This window comes from Pogoniulus pusillus, chromosome 4 (assembly GCF_015220805.1).
Source record: "Pogoniulus pusillus isolate bPogPus1 chromosome 4, bPogPus1.pri, whole genome shotgun sequence".
NCBI lineage: Eukaryota > Metazoa > Chordata > Aves > Piciformes > Lybiidae > Pogoniulus > Pogoniulus pusillus.
Genome location: NC_087267.1, coordinates 40,487,804 through 40,511,284, shown reverse-complemented (window position 1 = coordinate 40,511,284; position 23,481 = coordinate 40,487,804). Strand labels below are relative to the sequence as shown.

Sequence of the window (23,481 nt, the reverse complement as noted above, 5' to 3'; positions counted from 1 at the left end):
TTTATCATGACACCACACAATCTCTGGCAGCTAAATGTCAACAACTGGAGAAAACACAGAATATGAAACCAGTACTTTCTGTGGTTCACACCACTGGTTGCATCCAGCCAGGACTTCTCCCAGTACAAACTAAATCAAAACAATCTAACTTGGCTACACTGCAGACTCTTGCCCACCCTCTAAGTATGTGATGTCACTGTCACAAGGGACACACAAAGTAAGATTTGAAATGCAATTTTCTTACCTTGCTTTAGGAAAACACACATTTATAGAGGCAAGCCACAGAAATAAATGCCTTAACAGAGACTGCTTCAGTTTTAACATCTTTTCAGACCCTCTGTAGTGTGCCAACAACTAGAAGACTACCATGAATGGCAGACTTCATAATTCTGTTGATAGTATTCCCCAATACAGGAGAAGATCCAGTACAACAGGCCACAATGCATTTACCTGTATACGCCTAGGAACTATTAGAAGTTCTACAACTGTACTTCCTCTGTCTGCTTTCAAAAACACTTAAACTGATCATTTGCTTAAAAATAAATTAGGGTGTTGTTCTTAAGTACCATGATATTACATGGGTGCTTCTACAACCTATTTCAAGCCCTACGAGGAGAGGCTGAGGGAGCTGGGATTGTTTAGCCTGGAGAAGAGGAGGCTCAGGGGAGATCTTATTGCTGTCTACAACTACCCGAAGGGTGGTTGTAGCCAGGAGGAGGTTGCTCTCTTCTCTCAGGTGGCCAGCACCAGAACAAAAGGACGCAGCCTCAAGCTACGTCGGGGGAAATTTAGGCTTGAGGTGAGGAGAAAGTTTTTCACTGAGAGAGTCATTGGACACTGGAATGGGCTGCCCAGGGAGGTGGTGGAGTCGCCATCCCTGGAGTTGTTCAAGGCAGGATTGGACATGGCACTTGGTGCCATGGTCTAGTCTTGAGCTCTGTGGTAACAGGTTGGACTTGATGAGCTATGAGGTCTCTTCCAACCTTGGTGATACTGTAATAAGCTGCTGTAATGACAAATATAAGGTAAAAACTACTTTTTAGGCTAGTGAATTAAGTTAGAGGACTGTTATTAGAAAAGAGATTTAAGTATTTTGGGACTGAAATTCAGGAATAGTCCTTTTACAAGCAATGATGGAAATTAAATGTATTGCCAGACAGTAACAAGTAGGACTCTATAACGCAGTCTGCACATAGCAGCATTCTGAGTTTGTTAATAGACTGTCATGGTTAAGTCTGACATTCTCACATTTTGAATAATCAATGTAGCGAGTTTTTCAGTTCTAATTACACTAGGTGAGGCACAAGTTCAGAATACTAGAGACTACTATCACTTAACATGAACAGCTACTCTGTGTGCCCACAGATGTTCTGAATAAGTTTACATGTACAGAAGCATGCAAATAAATGCATCTTGGTAAGATGATAAATACCTTATAGACTCAGGAAGTCAGTAGAGAGAAGCCTAAAATTACTTAGACTATGCTTATATTTCAAGTTTCTCTTAAGTAAACCATAAAATAAGAAACCCAACACCATCTGAACACAAATATCTTCTCTAAAGAGTAATTTTCAGAAAGCCAAGGCATTTCTGCTGTGCCCTTGAAGCCCACCACTTGACATAGACTTAAACATCTAATTTACCACAAGGCTGTGATGTGTCCTTTCAGAGATTGTACTTTGAATAACATTATTAATCACCATAAAAGGTCTTGCCAGAGTGTTATCTTTCATTCTTCATTCTCCTTAATATAAAGGTAAACTCTTCAGTCTAAAATCATGTCAAAATCTCACCAAAACTAATGGTGTTTTTACCTCCAGTCATGATAGTACTTGTTGTACTCAAATCAACAACATCATAGCAGCCCCTTGGTGAATCACACTGAATAAAGCAACTATGAATTGAAAGACAAAAAGACTTAGTTATATATAGTCCTAAACATAGCAAATAAGGCAATGACAGCACACATGATGCTCTACAAAAAGAGTGAAGGTTACTACAGCAGTGTTTGACAAATCAGGGTATTTGGATACCTGTAAAGCTGCCATCTGTGCAATACAGTAATTAACTTAAACATAAAAATGTAAACATGTGTGAACAGCAAAATAAAAAGAGAAACCAGGTATAATTCTATATAATACTAAAATAGGTCTGGCTTTACTAAGCCTGAACCCTAGAACTCAGTAATTCTTTCAGTCCTTTTTTTTTGGTGTGTTTTCCCTTTGCTGTATTTAGCAAGCATTTCTTTCATCATTCTTTTTTCATAGAATCAACCAGGTTGGAAGAGACCTCCAGGATCATCCAGTCCAACCTAGCACCCAGCCCTATTCAGTCATCTAGACTATGGCACTAAGTGCTTCATTCAGGCTTTTCTTAAACGCCTCCAAGGACGGTGACTCCACCACCTCCCTGGGCAGCCCATTCCAATGCCAATCACTCTCTCCGGCAAGAACTTCCTCCTAACATCCAGCCTATACTTCCCCCGCCACAACTTGAGACTGTGTCCCCTTGCTCTGTTCCTGATTGTCTGACAGAAGAGACCAACCCCCACCTGGCTACAATGTCCCTTCAGGTAGTTGTAGACAGCAATGAGGTCACCCCTGAGCCTCCTCTTCTCCAGGCTAAACAGGCCCAGCTCCCTCAGCCTCTCCTCATAGGGTTTGTGTTTTCCTTCCAGATGTCAAGAACAGTCATTTTTCATATAGTTTGACAGGATATTGAACTAATTTTTTTTACTTGCTTCCTCTCAGAAAAGGTAATGATTTTACTAACACAGGATATAATTATCCTATGAACTAGATACTCATTCTTCAGATTCAGTGGAGTTGCACTGAAACTAAGCTACACTATAAATATAGTTCCTACATATGTGAAGTTCTAGCTTTACAAGATGTAGAAATAAGTAATGTTGCTGCCAAGAATTACATTAAGAAGTCACATATCTGCAAAAACTTCTGAATACTTTAAAAACTTTAAAAAGAAGAGGTTATCTTACTCATCAGATACACTCAAGATAAAACTTCTGGTATCTTTCATCCATTTATTTCCCCACCAAAACAGAACTTAAGTCACAGTTTTCTATGGCTCAGATCTTTCCAACACATGCCAAAATTCTTCTGGGATCAGACTGCTGTACTGGAATTTGAGTAATATATTTATTTTTTGCCACAAAATGAAGTCCATTCATTTTATGTTGGATTTTTACCAGATATTTTAATTTACTGGCTGGTCACATATTTTGGAGTTCTCAGCAAACCCAAGACATTTTCCTGTCGGTTAAATGCTTTAGTTATACTGCAAAAAGGCAAACATCAGTTCGTTCCAGAAACCACCTTCTTGAAAATCATACTAGACTACCAACAGAGAAGTCTCACAGGGTACACATTGATCAAAAATTTGCAAGTTTAGAAGAGCATCTGCCAATTTTTGGCTTTATTAGTAATTTTTCAAGGACTGAGGAGAAACTCAGAATGAAAACACCTTCCAAAACCCATTATAGAAGCTTATTTCTTCTCAAGAGCAAACTAAGAATTTCTTTTTTCTTAAATAAAGAAATCTACTCACTCATGACTGGAAACTTCTCTGCATATAATCCAAGAGAGGTCTTGAAGCAAGGTATCTTGTTGGAGAAGGTTTCTCAGAGGTATACATGTCCTGATGATGGCAGAAAAACAGAGACAAATCATTTTTTCAACTTCAAATAACTAGAATAAATGTTTTTATATAAACTGCCCCTCCTAATACCTTTTTTTTTTTAATCAAAGAGGATAAAAAGAACACAAGGACATATTTTTTATGGCTGAGGAATTTTACTGCTTATGGATGTATTTTCAAGCACATAAACTCAAAACATGTACTTTAACATTCATATTATAATCTTGTATGCCTGTACAAGTTTATAAAATGTAACTGCTCCCAAAAGATAACCAACATTCTTACGTCTTAACTTTGAAAACAGCAAGACTGCAATAAGGATATAATAACTAAAAATTCCATCAAGGTAGCATTTCACTTAGGAAATCTCAGCCAGCAAGAAGATGCACTAAAAAGATACTCTTTGAAATACAAGCAGTAAACAAGCACATTTACTAAACAAGCATGGCTTGGAAACAGTGTCCAATACAACCTCTGAAAACAACCCTTAAAAAGTTACTGTTTCTAGCAACTGAAAACCATTGGGTCAGACAATTCATAATCCAAACAGAGAAAAAAAGATATCCAAATAGGGCAGATATGGATTCACTAACAACATGCCTGGCTCTCCCTGAAGCGAAATACAGAGGACTTAATCACCAGCAATGACAGCACAGCAAGCACACTTTGGAAAAGGTGTTATATAATCTCCATCCTGCTGCTAAAAGCAAATTTATACAAGTCTGGCAGAACAGTTAAATGAAAGTAACCTCTCTGCATGGCTGAGATGATAAGAAAAAAACACAAATGTGTATCTTGCAAGAGCTTTCTTGCAATACCTGCACAAATAGAGTTTCTGTGAAATAAGGAATATTATGTGATTTATTTCCTCTCTTCAGAGCCAATTATATCTTGCTGAACTTGACCACCTGTGCTAATCCAGTCAGTTATCTTGTGCTGACTCATATTTCAAGTCTCAACTCACCTGATCTCTATGTTAAAAAAAAAAAGGGGGGGGGGGGGATCTGATTTTTTCTGAATTATGACTTGGCATACAATTTACAGATTTACAGAACATGGCAAAGAAGTAGAGAAACTATCACAAGACTGGATTCACATCACAGAAAGGTTCCCGTATCAACTGCTAAAAGCAGTTTTGTAAAAACACACCTATCAAAAAATACAAAGAACACTAAAACCACCCACACACCTAAAAAATCCAAATCCCCAGAGGAAGCCTTTGCAGACTAAAAATTACAACCACTTCTTTTGAATTGAAAAAGCAACACGGGGAAGAGGTTTAGTAAAGGCAAAAAAATATATTCTCCTGAAGAAATACATAAGTAAATGTTACCAAAAAACCCAGGTGAACACAAAGCCATTAGATGGTGCAATCACTGAGGAAGTTTGAATTGCAGGTCCTGTATAGCTGCTAAATTAAATTTTTAAGCACACTGTCTAATCAAAAATAAAATGTTTGATTAAAACATATAATTAGAACTGCAGACTTGTCAGCTTCCTTTTGATGACTGATGTCAAAATTAGCAAATGTAACTTGCAAGGCATTTAATTATTCACTGGATTAATTAGTTATTATGTTAAGAACATCAAATGCGTCATACAGATGGGTCCTCAACCTAGGTCCAATGCATTTCTAAATAGAGCTCCATCCTATCTTCAGGCCCAAATTGTTCTTCAATCTTTAGCAGAGTCAGCTGGAAAGCTGGAGCCTCCCATTCAACCTGATTGGCAAAGGTATAGTCTCACCTCAGTTTTCTAAATATGAGCTAATAACACTTGGCCTCAGAGACATCTCATTACAGAGCATTTCATTGGATGCACGTACAGGAAAAGGCTGTTCGTTAGGAAAAAACAAAGCACCAGTTCTGAAAACTACTTAAGGCTAATAATAGCTTAATTATGCACCATATCACTTAGGAAAATCTAGTCATATAATACTAAGGAAATGAGTAGGGAATAATATAGCAGCTATGTACTACCTAAAAACATGTATCATGGCCATGAAAAGTGAATGTTTCATCACACCTCAGCAGCTTGAGCTCCAACTTCCAACCATAAAATGTTACTTCTATCTTGCCTTCTGTGTCTAAATACTTTGCTTAGCTATTGCTAATGTTTAAAGCCAGGTTAAACTCAGGTTTTGGTCTTTAAATTAACACTGCCTATCTGCTTTGTAAATTCCCCTTGTTCGCAGCTTTATCATCTTGCAGAAGGCCATTTACTTGACTACTGGAAAATGCTCAAGTCCCTAATAAAAGGGAACTTTTATCTCTTATCCATAATTTCATGTATAGCAACAGCACTAAGTATAGCAAAGTCTGGAAAAGTCAACACTGCCAAGTGTCAGAAAGTCTGCACTTCCTATTACACAGCAATATTGACGCTTTTCCTAAGGATATGTGTTAGAAACCAAACAGTTATCACTTAGGTCTCTTTAGTCAACAGCCTGGCTTATTTCAGTTCTTTGTAGGGTTCTCTGCTGCACAGAAACTCTATCAGCTATTATCACACCACAGAGAAAGACAAGCAATTACTTGAGTGCCTTGCTGAAAGACACCATCTTGGAAAAACTGTCTTTTTATTCAAAACAGTACTTGATGCCCTTCATGCCTTCCTGTGCAATTAACAAGACTATATATTAAAAAGAAAGCAACCAAACCACCAACCTCGCACACATACCTTTGATCTTTCTCTTTTCCTGAAGAGTTCACCCTTGTGTTCCACCCAGTATTTCCTCTAGTAACACACATCTACGTCCTACAGTAGTTGCAAAACTACTTAAGATGTGAAAGGAATAGCTGAAGTGAGGAAGCCTCCTTACATCTTTAAATTCAAGCACACTACTATTTCATTGTTATCTGCTTGCACACCTAATGCCAGGTCTGTTTTACCCAGTGCTCTGTTTCAGGATAATTAATGTGAGCCACACTGCAAGTAAATTACAGCATTCTACGCACTATGGCTCTAGCCAGAGAAAGATTCTCCATTCAGTTGGCAATTAAGATTCAGGTCTTCTCTGTATATCATTGTAGTGCCTGTTTAACTTAATTGTTAAGGAGTTAACATTAAGAATTTACATCTCTGATTACCAAGAACCAGAAATCACAGAAGCAGCACCCAACTGCACTGTTTAAATACAAAGACAAAGTAGTTTAAGGACAGCCTGCCTGGCACAGATCAGATTTTACTGCCACTTACTTTCCTCTTTAAACCAAAACGTTATGGCTCCTCAAAGGAAGCAGATACCAAAATTTCAGAGGCACATGTTCTAAAGTTTTATAGACAGCTAGCTGGCAAAACATTAAGTCTGAAATTACTGGTTTCCATGCAATATAATCAGAGGGCAACAGAACAGCTGGTTAAAAGGCAGTTTTACTAAATACTTATTTTACACTACATCCAAGTCGAATTAACTTCAACGTTATAATCAGTTACGACAGAAGTCAGAAAGAAGTAAAACTAAGTCGCTTAAGAGCACAGATACTAAAAAGAACATAATAAAGATTCCTAATATAGCACCAAGCTTAGAAGCATCTCAGCCTAAAAGGGCAGAGATGCAAAATTCGCAACAAAGTAAGACTACTACTGTTTAAGAACCTACACAAAACCATTGACTGGCCACAAATGAGGAAGCACATCGAAGTACAAATGAAACAAGCACAACGACACACCCTCCTCTTTGTTCATAGCAGGAATATTTACACTACAAAGAGCTGGAGCAAACTGCTTTTAGTTTCAGGCACTGCTGATTGGCCGCCGTATGAAGCCTACACCCGCCCAGTAGAGTTTGAGTTTCGGCTGTCACACTGCAGCTCTAGATTGCAGGGTACACATCAAGCTAAAGAACTACAGAGAACAATTATTTTATAGAGTTGCTCTAATTGAGCTGATCCTCCACAAAATGCATTTGTTGTGAACGAGGCAGATGCGCGTCCGCCTTCATTCCACTGTCATTCCAGTGGACGCTACAAATCTGGCTGCCCTCATAGCAATGCTTCTGTGCAGCTGTCCAGGCAGAAAACGGCACAAAGAAGTTATTCTCAAGCGTATGAGGGCAAACAACTGGTACAAGAGTTCGGCGACTGTATTTTAACTTGACTCTCATTCAGCTGACAACTGAGCGGCTTCGGTGGTTTCCAACAGGCAACCATCCACACCACGCTAAGAACCCAAAACATCTGATCATTGGCTTTTCTGCTGACAGTCCCAGCAGAGACCAAGCGCTAAGAGAGAGCTATGGAGACTGAAGTCTGTTGGTAGCGCAGCCTGTGGGGAGCACGCAAGACTGTGAACTCCTCTGTCTCAGACCACGACTCAGCCTAGCACTCTTCACCACACACCTCAACTATCATAAAAAGCAGGAGGGAGCAGGTACAGAAAGCAGCAGTGCCAGAAATTCACGTTAAAACGAGTGTACAGCCATTCAAAACTTCTCTGTTCCCTACAGGGGTTAGTACAGCCTCTCACCCTGACAGAAAAGAGGACCCCCAGGAAGGGCCCAGGGGGTGTCCGACCCACAGCCAGGACCCCTCCAAGCACTCCTCCCTCCAGAGACTCCCATGCCTCAGCCTCACCTCCATTCTGATCGCGGAGGCCCAGGCCACCGCAGCTCCCCACTCCTTTGATGGGAGCGCGACCCTCACCCCTTGCCTGGGGTCCCTTCCTCCGGGGTGGACCCCCCGCTGCCACACCTCACTCAAGCTTTACAACAGGACCCAGGGGCATCGCCACAGGGCTTCCCTTGGGCTCCCCGGCACACTCCGCTCAACTGCCCCTCGTACCGCGCCGGCCCTCTCAGAGTTCCCCCCACACTACTGGTCCCCCCCCCCCAGCAGAAGAGTGGGCAGACAGACACCCCCGCGCTAGCAATTAAATCATCTGAAGCACCCCAGTACCCTGCAGGAGCCGGCTCCGGCCTCTTCCACCTCCCCAGCTCCGCGGGTGGCGTGTGCAGCCCCGGCTCCCCCCGGGGCCGATGGTTCCGTCCGCCTCCCCTCAGCTCTCTAGGAATTGGGTCCCACCCCATCCGCTTCAATGGAGAGGTCCGGAGCGGCATCTCCCCCCCGCCCCAATCCTCCTCCGCGCCCCAGGGAGGGAAGGGTCCAGCGGACCGCTCCGGGGAGCCACACAATGGCCGGACGCCCCAGCTCGCCGCTACCTTTGCTCGCTTTCCACCTCCTTCCGGGGCCTCCGTCCGCCGCCTGATCCCCAGCGGCACTTCCCCGCTTGCTGGCCCGGGACCGGCAGCCTCCAACCAGGAAGTGCCCCGGTGTGACACCGGCGGCCGCCGCTATGGAAACCCTGCCTGCCCCCGCCCCTCCCCGGCCGGCGCCGTCCCACAGGGCTGACCCGCCGCCGCCATCTTGCACTCGCGGCGCGGCGCGGGGGTGCCTGACCCCGCCGCGCTCTCTGCTCCCGCCGCCGCCATCTCGGGCTCCTAACGAGGCCTCGGCAGCGCCCGGCGAGCTGGTGCCCAGGCAGCGCGGACAGCCGGACCTTGCCGAGGCCGCAGCTGCTCTGGCAGGCGTAGGGATGGGCGCCTGGCCAGGCTCAGGCATTTGGCCCCAGGACCAAGTCCTGCTCCCACTACACCCGGCTCTGGTATCTGCCCGTCCGGTTGCCCAGGAGCAGCAGGTTGAGCCCACGTAACAGCACTGAGGCACCTAGTAGGAGCAGTCGGCCTGTGGGAAACAAAACAAGGAGGAAAAGCACAAAACAGGCCTTGTGCCCCTCAGATTTATCTTGGCCATTAGGTAGTGCAGTGTGAAGTACCAAGACTCTAATTCTGCAAATCCTGTTCTGTTTTGTTTTTCTCTGGCAAACCGACAGCCCTGGATATTGGAGGGTTGGGGTGCAGCTGTGAGTAAACTTCACAGGCTTGGGTGTGAAAATGCATTCAACAGGATAGGCCAGGTTGCTCACTGCAGCTCTCCAGACATCCTGCACACATCACAGGGAAGATGACTTTGATCCCAGCTGTACCTCTTCCTTAAGCAGAATGCTTCCACTCCCTCTCTCTAAATTACTTAGGCATATACACCCCTGTGCTTTGCATGGGGCCGTAAACCCAGTTACAAACAAAACTGGAAAGGAGGAAGCGTAGAGCTGCAATAGCTACTTGAGATGATTAGAGGTTCTCAGATGCCACAGTGCTGTCATAACTCTGGTTCAAAAAGAAAACCATTGTGGTTCAGAGGGAATTTGGAGTAGTAAGAAAATATGTTCCCTTAGATGTAAGGTTAAAATGTACTTACCAAAGGACATAGGGTAATGATACAAAAGGAGAACAGTGTTTGGTAAATGTTTAGGGTGTTTTAAACAGTCCTGTATTTGTGTAATAATGACATTCAACTTCTTCAAACAGTAACCAAGGAATTTAGCACAGTCTACTAAACCATTTAAAGCATTTTTGGACGATTTGCCCTATGAGTTGTGGGGCCTTCAACCTCTGATATTACATGTTGCTAAGTCTTGCAGTGCAAAGACATGCCAATTTGTAGAAAGCATCGCTTCATTATCTTGGCATAGATTAGATGAGTTAACGACTGGTTAACTAAAGATCAGTAAATCTCCTCTACAGGTATTTCCATTTTTAATAAGCTTTCTGTCCTGAGTTCTCTCTCATTTTTGATTAAAATCAGCCTGAAGAGTGTTCCTTATGGAGAAACTGGAAATGTCATCCCTGACCTAGGAAATACACATCAGTACATCTGCCTCTGAGAAAATCTACATAGCCGTGTATGAGCAAGCTTGTGTATGAAATTCATTTCATGGAGGAGAAAATGGTTAAAGGCAGTATGACGTGGCAGCTCAGGTCACTTTTGGCTGAATGTTTCTTCTCCTTGTGCAGAGGAAGGGTAACAGAAAACAGAAAATATGTATTGGTTTGCAATACACTTCAGAAATAATTGTGATTAACTAGCCTGTCAGTATCCCATAAATCCCAAGAGGGATACTGTGGTCAGATCTGACTCCTTCCAGTTTCAAGGCTTAATTGCCTTTTTAAAAACTTCAGAAGTTGTAGGAACACAAAAACACATCTACTTTTCTTTTAGCTAGGGATTTGTTCCCTCCCAAAATGGCTAATTAGTTAAGATAAATGTCTTCCACAGGGAGCTCTTTACTTCATCTGAACCATCTCGTTTCTATTTCATACATTCTCGAAATAGGTGTCATCATTTTTGTTTCCCCCATATGCCCATTGCTTCCTGTTGCACTACTATAACTAGGATGTTGAACAGTTCTAAAATCACAGCTTTCCAAGAGGCTGGCAGGGATACCATACTTGTTTTATCGCTACTCCCACCTACAAATGCTGCAATATCATTTCCACCAACACCTCAGTTTTTATTACAGCTCTTAGTCTGAGGCATTTATAATGCTTAAAGATCTGCGTGGCCTCACAAGAACATAGAGCAGACCTTGCCTGCATCTCTGCTGTTTTTGCAGGAGCGTGCCCTGGGAATCAGGCAAACCTCAGCATGGTTCTCTTACCTACACTGTCCTCAGAACTCTAGTCCTTTAAGGCTTGACGACTAACCCCATACTGCTTGGCTTCATGCAGTTCCCAGTGTGATTTACTTTCCATGTCACATGAATCATAGAATGGGGTTGGAAGGGACCTTTAAATGCCATCTTCCAGTCCAACATCCTTGCAGGGTTGGCTTCTACCACCACTGTGGGCAACAGGTTTACCATTTTTAGCATAAAAAATGAAACTAAAAAAAAAATCTAATCTGAATCTGCCCTTGTTTAGTTTAACCCCCCCTTCTCCTGGCACTAGAGACCCTGATAAAAAGACTGTCCCCATCTTTCTTGTATGCCCCTTTTTAAATACTGAAAGGCCACAATAAGGTCTCCCCAGAGTCTTTTCCAGGCTTCACAACCTCACCTCTCTCAGCCTGTCTTTATAGGAGACATGTTCTAGCCCTCTGATTATTTTTGTGGCCTCCTCTGGATCTGTTCCAACAGGTACATGTCTTTCTTGTGTTGAGGACTCTAGAGCTGGATGCAGTACTCCAGGTAGGGTGTCACTAGAGTGGAGTGGGAGAGTAGAATTGCCTCCCTTGACCTCTTGGCCACACGTCTTATGATGCAGCCCACAATGCAGTTGGTTTTCTGTGCTGTGGGCACACATTGCTGGCTCATGTTCAGTTTTTCACCCACCAGTACCCCCAGGTCCTTCTCTGCAGGGCTGCTCTCAATCCCATCATCCCTATGTAGGTAGGATGAGCAGCATGTGCTACATGGCAGAAAACTTGCCTGTGTCAGATCCCTCTGCTCTCCCCATGGAAAAGCTACAGTTTGCTTGCCAACTGCGAACTTGGGCTGGAGGAATGTAAGGCACAACTGGATTTCTTCTGGGCATCACATTTATGATACAGTCTAGACTTTCTCATTAAATTGCATTCTGAACTAGTAATATCAGTTAATGACGGGCAATGTTCAGCAGTTACCTCTAAAGATGACCTGGTCTAAGTTTGAGTTCAGGTGTTGTAGCTCTCTACCTGCAGCTGTGAGTGAAGCCATAGAAGTGAAGGTACCGAACACTTCGCAAACGTTTCATCTTTTCAAGCTTGCACTTAGGCTATACCACAAAATGCTGAGCACTCAGCATGGCCACTGACGTTATTTGGCAGCAATATTACAAACCAAGAGTCAAAAGAACAGAGTATTAACATTCCCTTTTAAAGTATCCTGTTCCCTGTAACATTGCAATCCTTCCTGCTGGACTTCAAAGGAAAAGAATAATTCATATTGCAAAAATTATGAGATTTCATCAGCAATTATTTCTCAGTGTGCTTTCCCTTTGTGTTCTGTTTTGTTTTTAGCTATGAAGCTTATGAAATCCATTCTCTTCAATAGAAGAGCATTTAAAAAAATTAGAACACAAAGCAGATGTGCAGAGTTAACTAACAGCAACATCTCATGGAAATAAATTTCTCTCTATTCAAGACTGGTTTAACAGTCTTCCCTTGCTGCATCAATGTGTTTCTTAGCTGAATCAACCCTGTGAGACTAGAGTCTTGCAATGGGACAAGGGAGTGATTTTGATGACCTCTCAAGATTCCTTCTTGAAACTTCTTTCTTCCTTTCTGGGCTTCTCAAATCTTGAGCACACAGCTCTGTAGGGTTGTGTGCATAGTGGTGCGTGTGGCTTGTGCCGTCACCTGCCTCAGCAAGTCATTGATAGAGCAGCAATCTTTGGGAGAGTGAAGCTTCAGAATACCAATAGCTTATCAAATACCAACAGAAAATCAAAGCCCAAGCTTTGAATTGACTGTTGCAGACTGGAATTCCAAGGACATCTTTAGCACTTTGCTTTGGTGGCCTATCCCTAAGGCAGCCTAATGGGCTAAACATATAAATTCACACACAGACATGCCTGCAGCCCTGAAAGTTTGACTTGACAAAAGTATGCATCTGTGAGCTAAAAGACAGCAGTTAGAAGTTCATCAGTCCATAAAGAGCTTTCAAAACTCTTTTGGGGACTGTTCCTTTTCAAATTGTGCTATAGGTTTGGCTTAGCTTCTGCGATGTGTAGTGTTTAAACATATTTTCTGTGGCACATGGCATTTCTACTAGTGCTTGCAGATTTTAGGGCACAGGAGCAAACTTTTTTTCCTGTGTTTTTCAAGCCATTTATGCACAGCCATGTACCTTGAGAGTGAGTGCGGTCTGAAGATCCTGCAGGTGTCTGAACTGTCTATTAATCTTAAATTCAAACAATTCCCCATTGAAACTCTGAGGCTTGCCAATTTTAAAACCTACCCTAATGATTCCAAAGGATATCACTCCAAATGTCTAGTTTGATACAAAGTGTTTGTGGGACTGCAAACAACGGGCAGCAGATGGCTATTCTTTCCACCATCATGAAGTACATCAATATTTTATAAGATTAACTGTACTCAGCAGCTGTACCACCTGCTGGGTTTGCTTTTGTTTATTTTCCTCAAAATGAAAGTTGTAGGTGGATGTGCTTCAGGTGTTACTTTTAGTCCATCACTTGCCTGATCGTGTCATAGGTATTTCCAGGATTCTGCAGAACTGCTGCTTTTGTCGGAGGTTTGCCTGTGCATGCGTGGCAGCATCACACAACCATCTCACGTGGGAACGCTGCATTATATTGAGGAAGGGATGTGTTAAAAGCAAGGATGGGAGTAAGACTCTAAGCAAGACAGTTTGCCCTTCGTTACTGCCTACTGATGTAATTTTTCTGGCTGCCTAAAAGACTGGTTTCCTTTTGGTTCTGATTGTTTGCTTGCTCCCACTCAGCCCCATTGTCTGCAGTCTGCCTTGCTGTGTTGAGATTTAGGTTTCACTGATTCAGGGTTTTCTTCCTGCTTTTGGTAGCTTTTGGTGGGAATCAGACTGCAATATATGCAGTGCTTTCTGTTGCTGCCTGATGAAATGGGCTGTTTCTGTCCTCTCTATCTGTCCAGACAGATTTTTGTCTCCTCTAGCATTTTTTTCCCTTTTCTATTCACCTCCTTCTGCCTTAACCCTTCCCCCAATGCTCTGCCATTTCTTTCTCCTTTTAAATGTTGATTTAGCTTTCAGTATCTTATCTATGAAGTACACCTAGAACAAAGATCAATACCCTCACACAGTACAAATCAACTTTTTAAAACATCTCCTTAATACCATCAGTTTTTCAGTTAATTGAAAACCATCACAAAAGCAAAAACGTGTCCCTTACCTGTATATCCTATGTCATATAACTTCTTGGAGATCACTTTTTATATTGACTAGATAGATAATGCAAGATGGCCATGCATAGAAACTGCAAAAGTTAGCTTGGCTGAAGAACAAACATGTGACTGAAGCATCTGATGGGTTTAAAACATGACATTGAGGTCTTAACAAGAATTTGAAATTCAGATTCAGGGTAACTGCTTCCACAGCAGAAGGAGAAGGGATTTGATAAAAGAGAGAGGAAGCCTCTCTCGAATCATGCAGCTTGCAAATCAAAGAAAAGTAGCGCATAGAACAGATAAGAAAACAGAGGATTCATCCTGACAGGCAATGATGCACAGCAAAACAAAACATTAGCTTCATCTTTTGTGTGACTTAGTGTGGTTTTCCAGGACAGTAGTTGGAAGATAGATTTTTGTAAACTTTGAAGATCCAAGGCATAGTTAAAACAAGACTACAAACCTGGAATCTCATGACAGTATTTATAGAGTCATTTTTCAGAGCATGGTCACTATTAAAGTTTATTATCACTCACCTGTAACCACCAGAATGTCAGAAGTAACTCAGAGTTAAGTGAAATACAGTCATTTCTTAGGTACCAACAGATTAAAAGAAACTCAGAGAGATACATTTTCATTGAGTTACAAGCAAATGAAAAGGAGAGCCTATAATAAAATGTGTAGATGCTCTGTGCTGTGATAGTGTTTCCTGCAAAAGGTGTAATTACTTATCTAATGTAGTGCAGCAGTTAAATCTTTATGACCTTTTCCATTTACTGCTGAAACAAGCAGAGAGTGAAGTATCAATGACTGATGGAGAAGGGGTATATTCAGTTCATTCAGGTAAAGCTCCTTGTGAAGATCAAAATAATTGTTTTTTCAGCAGCGTGGTCTTTTCCCAGCTCCACTTCATCTAGAATTTATATAGAAAAATACAAAGTGGGGGATGCAAGTTGGACTTTTACACATATTCTTCCTCCTCTGCCTTGAGCCATCTGTGTTCGGTCAGCCTCCTGCTTAGGGTAAAGCAGTGTGAAAGCTTCCTGTGAATCCCTAACTGTAGAAACAGCTTGCCAGGGCAACGGAAGTAATTTCCCTTTATTTCTCCTCTAACCAAGTCTATATGACAACCTCAGAGTAGAACAAGCCAGTTAGCGTGTGGCTGAGCTCTCAAGCCGAGCCCTCTTTCACACCTGTAAGCATCTGAGTTCATGTCTCGTGGTAGGGCCATTGCACAACTGGCCATAAAATTGCCCAAATACAAGACCATGAGGCAATTCACATTCCTGGCTTATGAAGAAGACATGCCACAGACACTGCTGAGGCTAGTATTTACACCAGCTCTTACTAGGACCAAGTTACTCATCTTCTTCCTAAGAGGAAGCCAGGGACAGCCATCATTGTCAATAAAGGCATCACTCACCTTTGGCAAACGGAGTAGGCTTTAAGGCTGGTGTGAAGCAGTGCAAAGCTTCCCAAACATCTGGAGTATAAATATGCTGTCTCCTGTCACAAAAATTTGTAGGCAAAGAACAGATTTTTAACAGTGAGGTGCCAGCCACAAAATAACAAGCTATTTTCCACAAAATTTCCTTATAATACAGTAATTTACTATCACATCTGGAGTTACTTCTCATTCCCTAACCTCGCTATATAAGCAGGATTCCATCTGACCAGGCTTCAGATCAACCAACATCATGAAAGGTGGATTTTCTTAAATACTGGGAGGAGGGGAAAGTGAATTTGTGCAAGGGCACACATACCTTGAGATATATGAGCCAGTCGGCTTACAATGTTGTTTTACCCTGACCTGATGAGGCTTGCTGTCTCTGGCAATGCACAGTCTCTTTTAATATCCTACCAGGAAGGTGATGGCTGTTTGAAAATGCTTCTAAACTGCACTTTATCTCAAAGGTTGATATCTCCATAGAAACTATACCATCTCTTTGGAAACCCTGTTACAAGCAGGTATTAATAAAGAGTTTGTCTTGATTCAGAAGAGAAATGGACAAGGAAAGACTCTGAATCAATTCTTTATAGGTTTTGTGCAGAAGTTTAAAAAAATCATGTGTCAAGTGGACACTGCCAAAGGAGATAACCTATTTCACTTGAGAAACTCACAAGGCTTTGTCCTGCACATCAGTATGTTTTCCTAAGAGTGCACTTCTCTTATTATCACCGTCAGCATGACTCAAAGTTGTGCATTTAAGACTCAAGTAAGCTTCTTTGCAAACACTCTGGAGAATAGGATCAAAATGGGAAGAGATTACATGTAATCTAATTATGGTAGGTTCCATTTGAAATCCTTCACTGTAAAAATTAAAAGAATACGACACAGCTTTACAATATGCTGTAGTTCAGAGGAAAGCTGTAAGAGCATGAGTAAATGAAGCAACATGTGAGCAAATATCATGAGACGTTGGGTATACAGCTTTAAAGATTCTAAATCTGAGGACTAGAAGAGTTTGGTGAACTAAAAATAAACTATAAGAACTTTACCCTGCATGTCATTAATGTGAAGATAGCCTTTGCCTCTTGTTATCCAGCTGCAGCTTGTATGAAAAATCTGGTGATCCAAAACTCTGTACCAAATAGTTAATACCAAACATGACATTGGTCAGCAAGGTTATGGCTGGAGCAGCACTGACACTGAAGACCAGCATCTCTTCATGGGACAGACAGTGAGTCTCTATTGCCTAGTAGTTTGGACATTCACACCATAACATTCACTAGACATTTGTAATGACTGGACACTGTTTTGAGTAATTTTTCATTTTCACTCTTTTCAGAAACACAAAAGTGAGTTACATTAACTTTGGCTGTAGGATAAGGAGAGGTGGTTTCACTGAAGTGGCACTGCTTTAGGAATCACATTGGATCAGGCTTCAAAACATGTATTAGTAGCCTGATATTCATGTGTACTCCAAATCTGCTTGGAGGGAGGGCTGAAGTCTCACTCACTTTATACATTAAGTGCTTCAGATGATCTGGTGAGAGGCTCAGGTGCAGTACTTCCTCTCCACACCACCGTGCTCCCAATCCGTGCATGATCAAATTCAGAACTGGATTATGCTTACTTTGTCACTTGGGTGTCGTTCCTAGACTTGGGTCTAGAGCACCAGACAACTTCCCAAGTTGTTTTTGCAACCCAAAACTGGGATTATAGAAAGCTTATGAAAAGTTCTTGTCCAGCTATATTTCATTTATCCAGAGATGTAGCAAAAATGGATTCAGAAAACAGTTTCCCTTCTCATTTTGAATTTGATCTATGAACTGAATAAGTTTCTACAAACTCTGCTTTGGAAGGAGCAGTTTAGATTTATCTTCAGATTTTTTTCCAGTTTTAGAAAATTAAAGCTTCAAAATTCAGACCTGCACTTTGCCCTCCACTACAGGACTCCCATTCTAATTAACTGCAAGACTGTAAGATCATTTGCCAAGGCTATTTCTAGCCCAGTTCCAAACATTTGGGCACATCTTGTTCTCATGTTGTAGCCTGGGTCTGTCTGATCACAGAACAGCAACAGTTAGGGAATCCTCATGTTATGTGTTCTACAACCAAAAGAAACAAATATATTTAAACCAAAATAAGTTCTGTACCAGTTGCTGGCCAGATGGTATTGTGAATTGTTATAATCCATCAGCAAAACAGAGGAAGGAAGTGTTTTAAAGCAAGATTATATTATTTTCCTTAACTTCTTATTATGAAATCTTCCTGAAGTGAACTTTCAAAACTTGAAAACCCTTTCAGGGGGAATGAATGGAACAGGGCAACCCAGGGGCTCACTGAGGAGTAGTTAAAACCAGGGGACGAGCATAGCATTGCCAGTGAAATAAAGGAGGAACCCATTACCAAGTTTTCCGTTTAGGAAGACAAACCAAGAAAAACACAAGCATCAGAAAAGAAGCTGTACATAAAAGTGTTCAGTGTTTTTTTCTCCTCTTAATAATTACAGATTGGAAAGCACCAAGGGTCATCCCTCCCACTAGAGAGGAATAAGCCTGAAAGCTGAGCAAGCAGATAAAGCAAGTTGTGATATATTCACTATAAAGGGAGTCTGCAAGATTTAGCAAATTACTGCCCATAAAGAGCCTTGAGACCCTTAAGAAAAAATGCTGGCAAAATGCATTTTATTTTTGCTGTCATTTAAGAAAGAAAATATATTTGAAAACCATGAGAAAAAAAATGTGTCTGAAATGAAAATGACCCCTGATCATCAAGCTCACCCTAGTCAAATAGAACACATCCTGTTTTTGTAACTTCTTTGTGCAAGGCAGATCCTGGTCTGTATGCACTCTTTCCAGCCAAGGATTTGACCCATAGTTGAATTTTAGTTAGAAACAGGGGAGGTGATGGAAAATACAATGTGCTGCACCCACTTCAATTAAAATAAAGGGTGAAATCTGTTTGAGGAAATGCAGAAAATAGAGTAATTTCAATGTACTGTCTCGCAACTAAAATGAGTTGGTACAGAATGCTTAGAAATATCCTCTGGCAGGGCCAAAATATCCACTGGATCAGTTAATTAAATACACACAATTTGTAACTTAAAATATATCCAGGACATACCATGCAAAGATGAAAATCCATCATGCAAACTGCATCACCCTTGTCTTGATAATACTGTTCTGGAACATCAGCACTGAGATAGAGAAGCATAATCATGTTGTGTCCTACATCAGTCACCCCCCAAGTCTTTCCCATGGGAAGAAGGAATTCTTGGTGACTCCCCTCATTTTTATTTTACATAAACTTTTTTTTTTTAAATCTTTTTTCAGGCTCTGTGGAAGAGTTGGGAAAAGCCCAGTATGTAAGATTAAAACCATCACACATTTTGTTTGAGGTGGGTTTTTAAATGAGTGGTATGTTAACTTTGGATACCCTGTGAGAAAGTTAAAACTACCATTCACAGCACAGGAAGCAATAGAAACATTCTCACTTCTCTGTCTAAAGCCATGCCTGTGCAAGTTGGTGAGGAGGTGCGCTGGAATGGGATGTGCAGCTTGTACACAACATCACCAACAAAGTTGGCGAAGGGCTTGGCACACAGACCCTATGAGGAGAGGCTGAGGGAGCTGGGCCTGTTTAGCCTGGAGAAGAGGAGGCTCAGGGGTGACCTCGTTGCTGCCTAGAACTACCCGAAGGGAGGTTGTAGCCAGGTGGGGGGTGGCCTCTTCTCCCAGGCAACCAGCAATAGAACAAGGGGACACAGTCTCAAGTTGTGCCAGGGTAGGTATAGGCTGGATGTTAGGAGGAAGTTCTTGCCAGAGAGAGTGATTGGCATTGGAATGGGCTGCCCAGGGAGGTGGTGGAGTCACCGTCCCTGGAGGTCTTCAAGAAAAGCCTGGATGAGGCACTTAGTGCCATGGTCTAGTTGACTGGATAGGGCTGGAGGATAGGTTGGACTGGATGATCTTGGAGGTCTCTTCCAACCTGGTTGATTCTATGATTCTATGTACTGAGTCTCTAGGCAAGCCATAGATGAGCATGGTCACAAGTGTGTCTGACCATCTTTTTTGTGAACCTGCTTACCCACAGACTGCTGAACTCAGCTCTACAGACTGCACCATGCAAGAAATCAGAGAAGAGGATCTCCTCATCTCACAGTCACCCAAAGTAGGATTAATCTTATTTAACCTCAAGTATCTGCTGTGTAGGTGCCTATATGTAAACTATGTGTCTGGGCTTCCATTCTGGTTGCTGGAAGGCTACTCCAAGTTGTTCAGGGCATGATTCAGCTTGTTATAAAACAGACACAGCTGACTGGATTAACCATGCTCTAAGCTTCACTGGCTAGCTCTTAATCAATTATACTGGGAAATTACTCACAAGTCCTGGCTCATAAATGCCTGAGATCAGGTTCAGTTTGCAGTTTGAGACACCAAACAGGGCATTAATGTGTCTGTATTGGATTGACATTGCAAGGTTTTAGGTAACAGCAGGGTTACAGAGGTGGCTTCTGTGAAAAGCTGCTGGAAGCTTCCCCCATGTCCAGTGGAGCCAATGCCAGCTGGCTCCAAGACACACCCACCACTGGCCAAGGCCAAACCAACCAGTGACAGTGGTAGCACTTTTGTGGTGACATGCTTGAGAAAAGGGAGAAGTTACTATGTAAGAGCAATTACAGATGGAGAGAGGAATGAGACTATGTGAGAGAAACAACCCTGGAGACACATGGGTCATGAAGGGAAGGAGATGCTTCAGATTCCAGGGCAGAGATTCCCCTGCAGCCCATGGTGAAGACCATGGTGAGGCAGGCTGTCTCCCTGCAGGCCTTGAAGGACCTCATGCCAGAGCAGGTGGATGTCTGAAGGAGATACAACCATATGGGAAGCCCATGCTTAGGCATGCTTCCGGCAGGACTCGTGACCCTGTGGGCAGCCCACGCTGTAACAGACTCTTCCTGAATGACTACACCCCATGAAATGGCCCTTGCTGGAGCAGTTTATGAAGAACTGTGGCCTGTGGGAAGGAGCCATACTGGAGAAGTTGGTGGAGAACTGTCTCCTGTGGGAGGAACCCCACACTGGAGCAGGGCAAGAATGTGAAGAGCCCCTCCCCTGAGGAGGAAGGAGTGGCAGAAACAACATGTGATGAACTGATGCCAACCCCCATTCCCAATGCCTCTGGGGGTAAAGAGGAAGAGAAAAATGGGAATAAAACCTATTTCACATTATCCTACTTGGATTTTTATTGGTAATAAATTAAATTAATTTGCTCAAGATGGGTCTGTTCTGCCAATGACAGGAAGTGCTGAGTGATCTCTCCATGTCCTTATCATGACCCACAAACTTCCCTTACATTTTCTCTTCCCTGTCCAGCTGAAGAGAGGAGTAACAGAGCAGCTTTGGTGGGCACCTTGCACCTAGCCAGGGTCAACCCATCAGTCTTTTTTTTTTTTGCACCAGCATGCAGCTCAGGACAGCAATACCTGTGCAGGTTACACAGAGTATTTGTTGTCTGCACTGCTTCTCTATTTTGCTGAGCCTGGGAACACATTGATGCAAATAATGGCTACATGCTTTGCTTTGCTGGTCTTCCTGTGCTGGAGTAGCTACTCTGTGGGGAGGAACATGCTGGTACAAACCATGGATATGTGCTGTGCCTTGACACTGATGGGCTTCCCATGCTGGTGGGCAGTCTTTGTGGCAGTGTTTGTCTTCTGGTCTAACCATTCTGTGTACTGCTTTCCAGGAAGCGGCTGAGCCTCACCTGCCGATGTGAAGTAGAGAATTAATCACAGAATTAACGAGGTTGGAAAAGACCTCTGTGATCATCGAGTACAACCTATCACCCAACCCTTCTAATTAACTAAACCATAGCACTAAGTGCCTCATCCAGTCTCCTTTTAAACACCTCCAGGGACCATGACTCCACCACCTCTGCAGTCAGCCCATTCCAATGTCTATCACTTTTTCTGTGAAGAACTTCTTCCAGCCTAAACCTGCCCTGGCACAGCTTGAGGCTGTGTCCTCTTGTTCTGTCACTGATTGCCCAGGAGAAAGAGACCAGCCCCCACCTGGCTACAACCTCCCTTCAGGTAGTTCTAGAGAGCAGTAAGATCTCCCCTAAGCCTCCTCCAGGCTAAACAACCCCAGCTCCCTCAGCCTCTCTTTGTGCTCCAGCCCCCTCATCAGCCTTGCTGCCCTTCTCTGGACACATTCAAGCACCTCAACATCTTTCTTAAATTGAAGGGCCCTGAACTGGACAGAGTACTCAAGGTGTGGCTTTAGCAGTGCTGAGTATAGAAGCAGAATGACTTCCCTGGTCCTGCTGGCCACACTACTCCTGATAACAGTTTTTCCTTTGCTTCTATGCATAGCCTTTACTTTTGCTGTAATAAACTGCCTTTTTCTTGACTTGCAAGGTTTTTTCCTTCTTATTTTCCTCCCCATCATGTCCTAGTGAGGAAGGGTGTGATGGAGCAGCTTGGTGGGCACCTGGCTACCAGCCAAGGTAAATCCACCACAATGTCTAAGCTTCCTTTACAGTGATCTGATCAATAGTCAGTGAATCCTGAGTGCTGTCAAGCTAACCAGCCATAGGTACATCCTGTGACTGCGATGGGAGCTACAACAGCTAGGTCACATGTAAGCAGCTACGTGCAGACACCTAAATTTAGGTGTCTTAATCTGTGTGCTGAGTCTCACCTTTACATTAGGGAAATGAATCTGCTTCGAGTCAACTTTGTAGAAACACAGGTTTAAAATCCAGATTTGAATAACTTTGATGAACTAAATGGAGAGAAGTAAATGGTTTGTAAAATGTAATCTGAACTGCATTTAGAGCTGAATATAAACCAGAATAACACAGGAATCTGCTCTGCATGTGTTGTGTCTCGTCTTTAAATGTATACATACCTCCTACTCAGCTGTTCAGATGCCAGAACAGGATCTGCCTTTGTAGAAATAGATCAGGATCATTTGTCCTCTTCATGATTATAAGCTGATTATCTATTTTTGAATAGATAAACCACACTGTGATTATTCATCCTTACTGACAAGGAAATGTTTACCATGCATTGAAATCTGCTGCATAGTTGATACTTTCAGTCATCTTAACATCAAAATCAGTGCTGATACAGTAACAATCTTAATGATTCTTGATACTTCTGTTGCAAATGAAAACCAGGGGTTTGTAAGTTTTAGTGTGCTCAGGTGATGACACTGTGTGCCTGTGTGGGTCTAAATACTTGTATTTAATGCAGTGTAAGAACCATCAGGCTCATCATCTATTTTTGCCAGACATGGTACATGTAACTAAACGTTTTCAGTGCTAATTAAAGCCTTCTCATACAATGGTGATGAGTGTTAGACAAATACCATGTAATCAGGCAGCACTGCAAATCTGCTCCTGTGTTCACACTGGATAGTGCTGGTAATTATCCTCTTCCCAATCACATTATCACAGAAAACATAACTGGAATGCACACTGAGATGGGCTCAGCCACTGCATTCTCCTACCCTCAACTGGATCAGCTATACCTAAAATTTCTAATTATAGCTTTTTTAAAATGTACTAAAATAGTTCATTACTACTTTCTTTGCAAGATTGGACACTGATATTCTTTTGGGGACAGGAATTGTTTGGATCAAAGAAATAGGTCCAAAACTTCATGCTTTTTGGGTTATT

At 42.4% G+C, this 23,481-nt stretch overlaps 1 protein-coding gene and 1 long non-coding RNA gene across 8 annotated transcripts in view; both read right to left on the bottom strand.

The window, feature by feature from the left end:
• USP6NL (USP6 N-terminal like) overlaps positions 1-9,214 on the bottom strand; it is a 155,793-nt gene extending 146,579 nt beyond the window's left edge. Inside the window, exons 1-3 of one of the 7 annotated variants that reach the window (XM_064142664.1) lie at positions 7,357-7,405; positions 6,334-6,428; positions 3,565-3,654 (exon numbers count right to left, since the gene is read on the bottom strand). In XM_064142664.1, the coding sequence (XP_063998734.1) occupies positions 3,565-3,568 (4 nt within the window). In that variant the 5' untranslated portion in view covers positions 3,569-3,654; positions 6,334-6,428; positions 7,357-7,405. The other 6 variants (XM_064142665.1, XM_064142662.1, XM_064142666.1 and 3 more) reach the window with 6 other exon arrangements.
• Positions 9,215-21,015: 11,801 nt separating this feature from the next.
• On the bottom strand, positions 21,016-22,783 carry LOC135174954 (uncharacterized). The gene is made up of 2 exons (XR_010302155.1): positions 22,710-22,783; positions 21,016-21,561 (listed from the first exon to the last, which is right to left on the bottom strand). It is a non-coding gene; the product is annotated as an uncharacterized LOC135174954 (long non-coding RNA).
• Between the last annotated feature and the right edge of the window lie 698 nt (positions 22,784-23,481).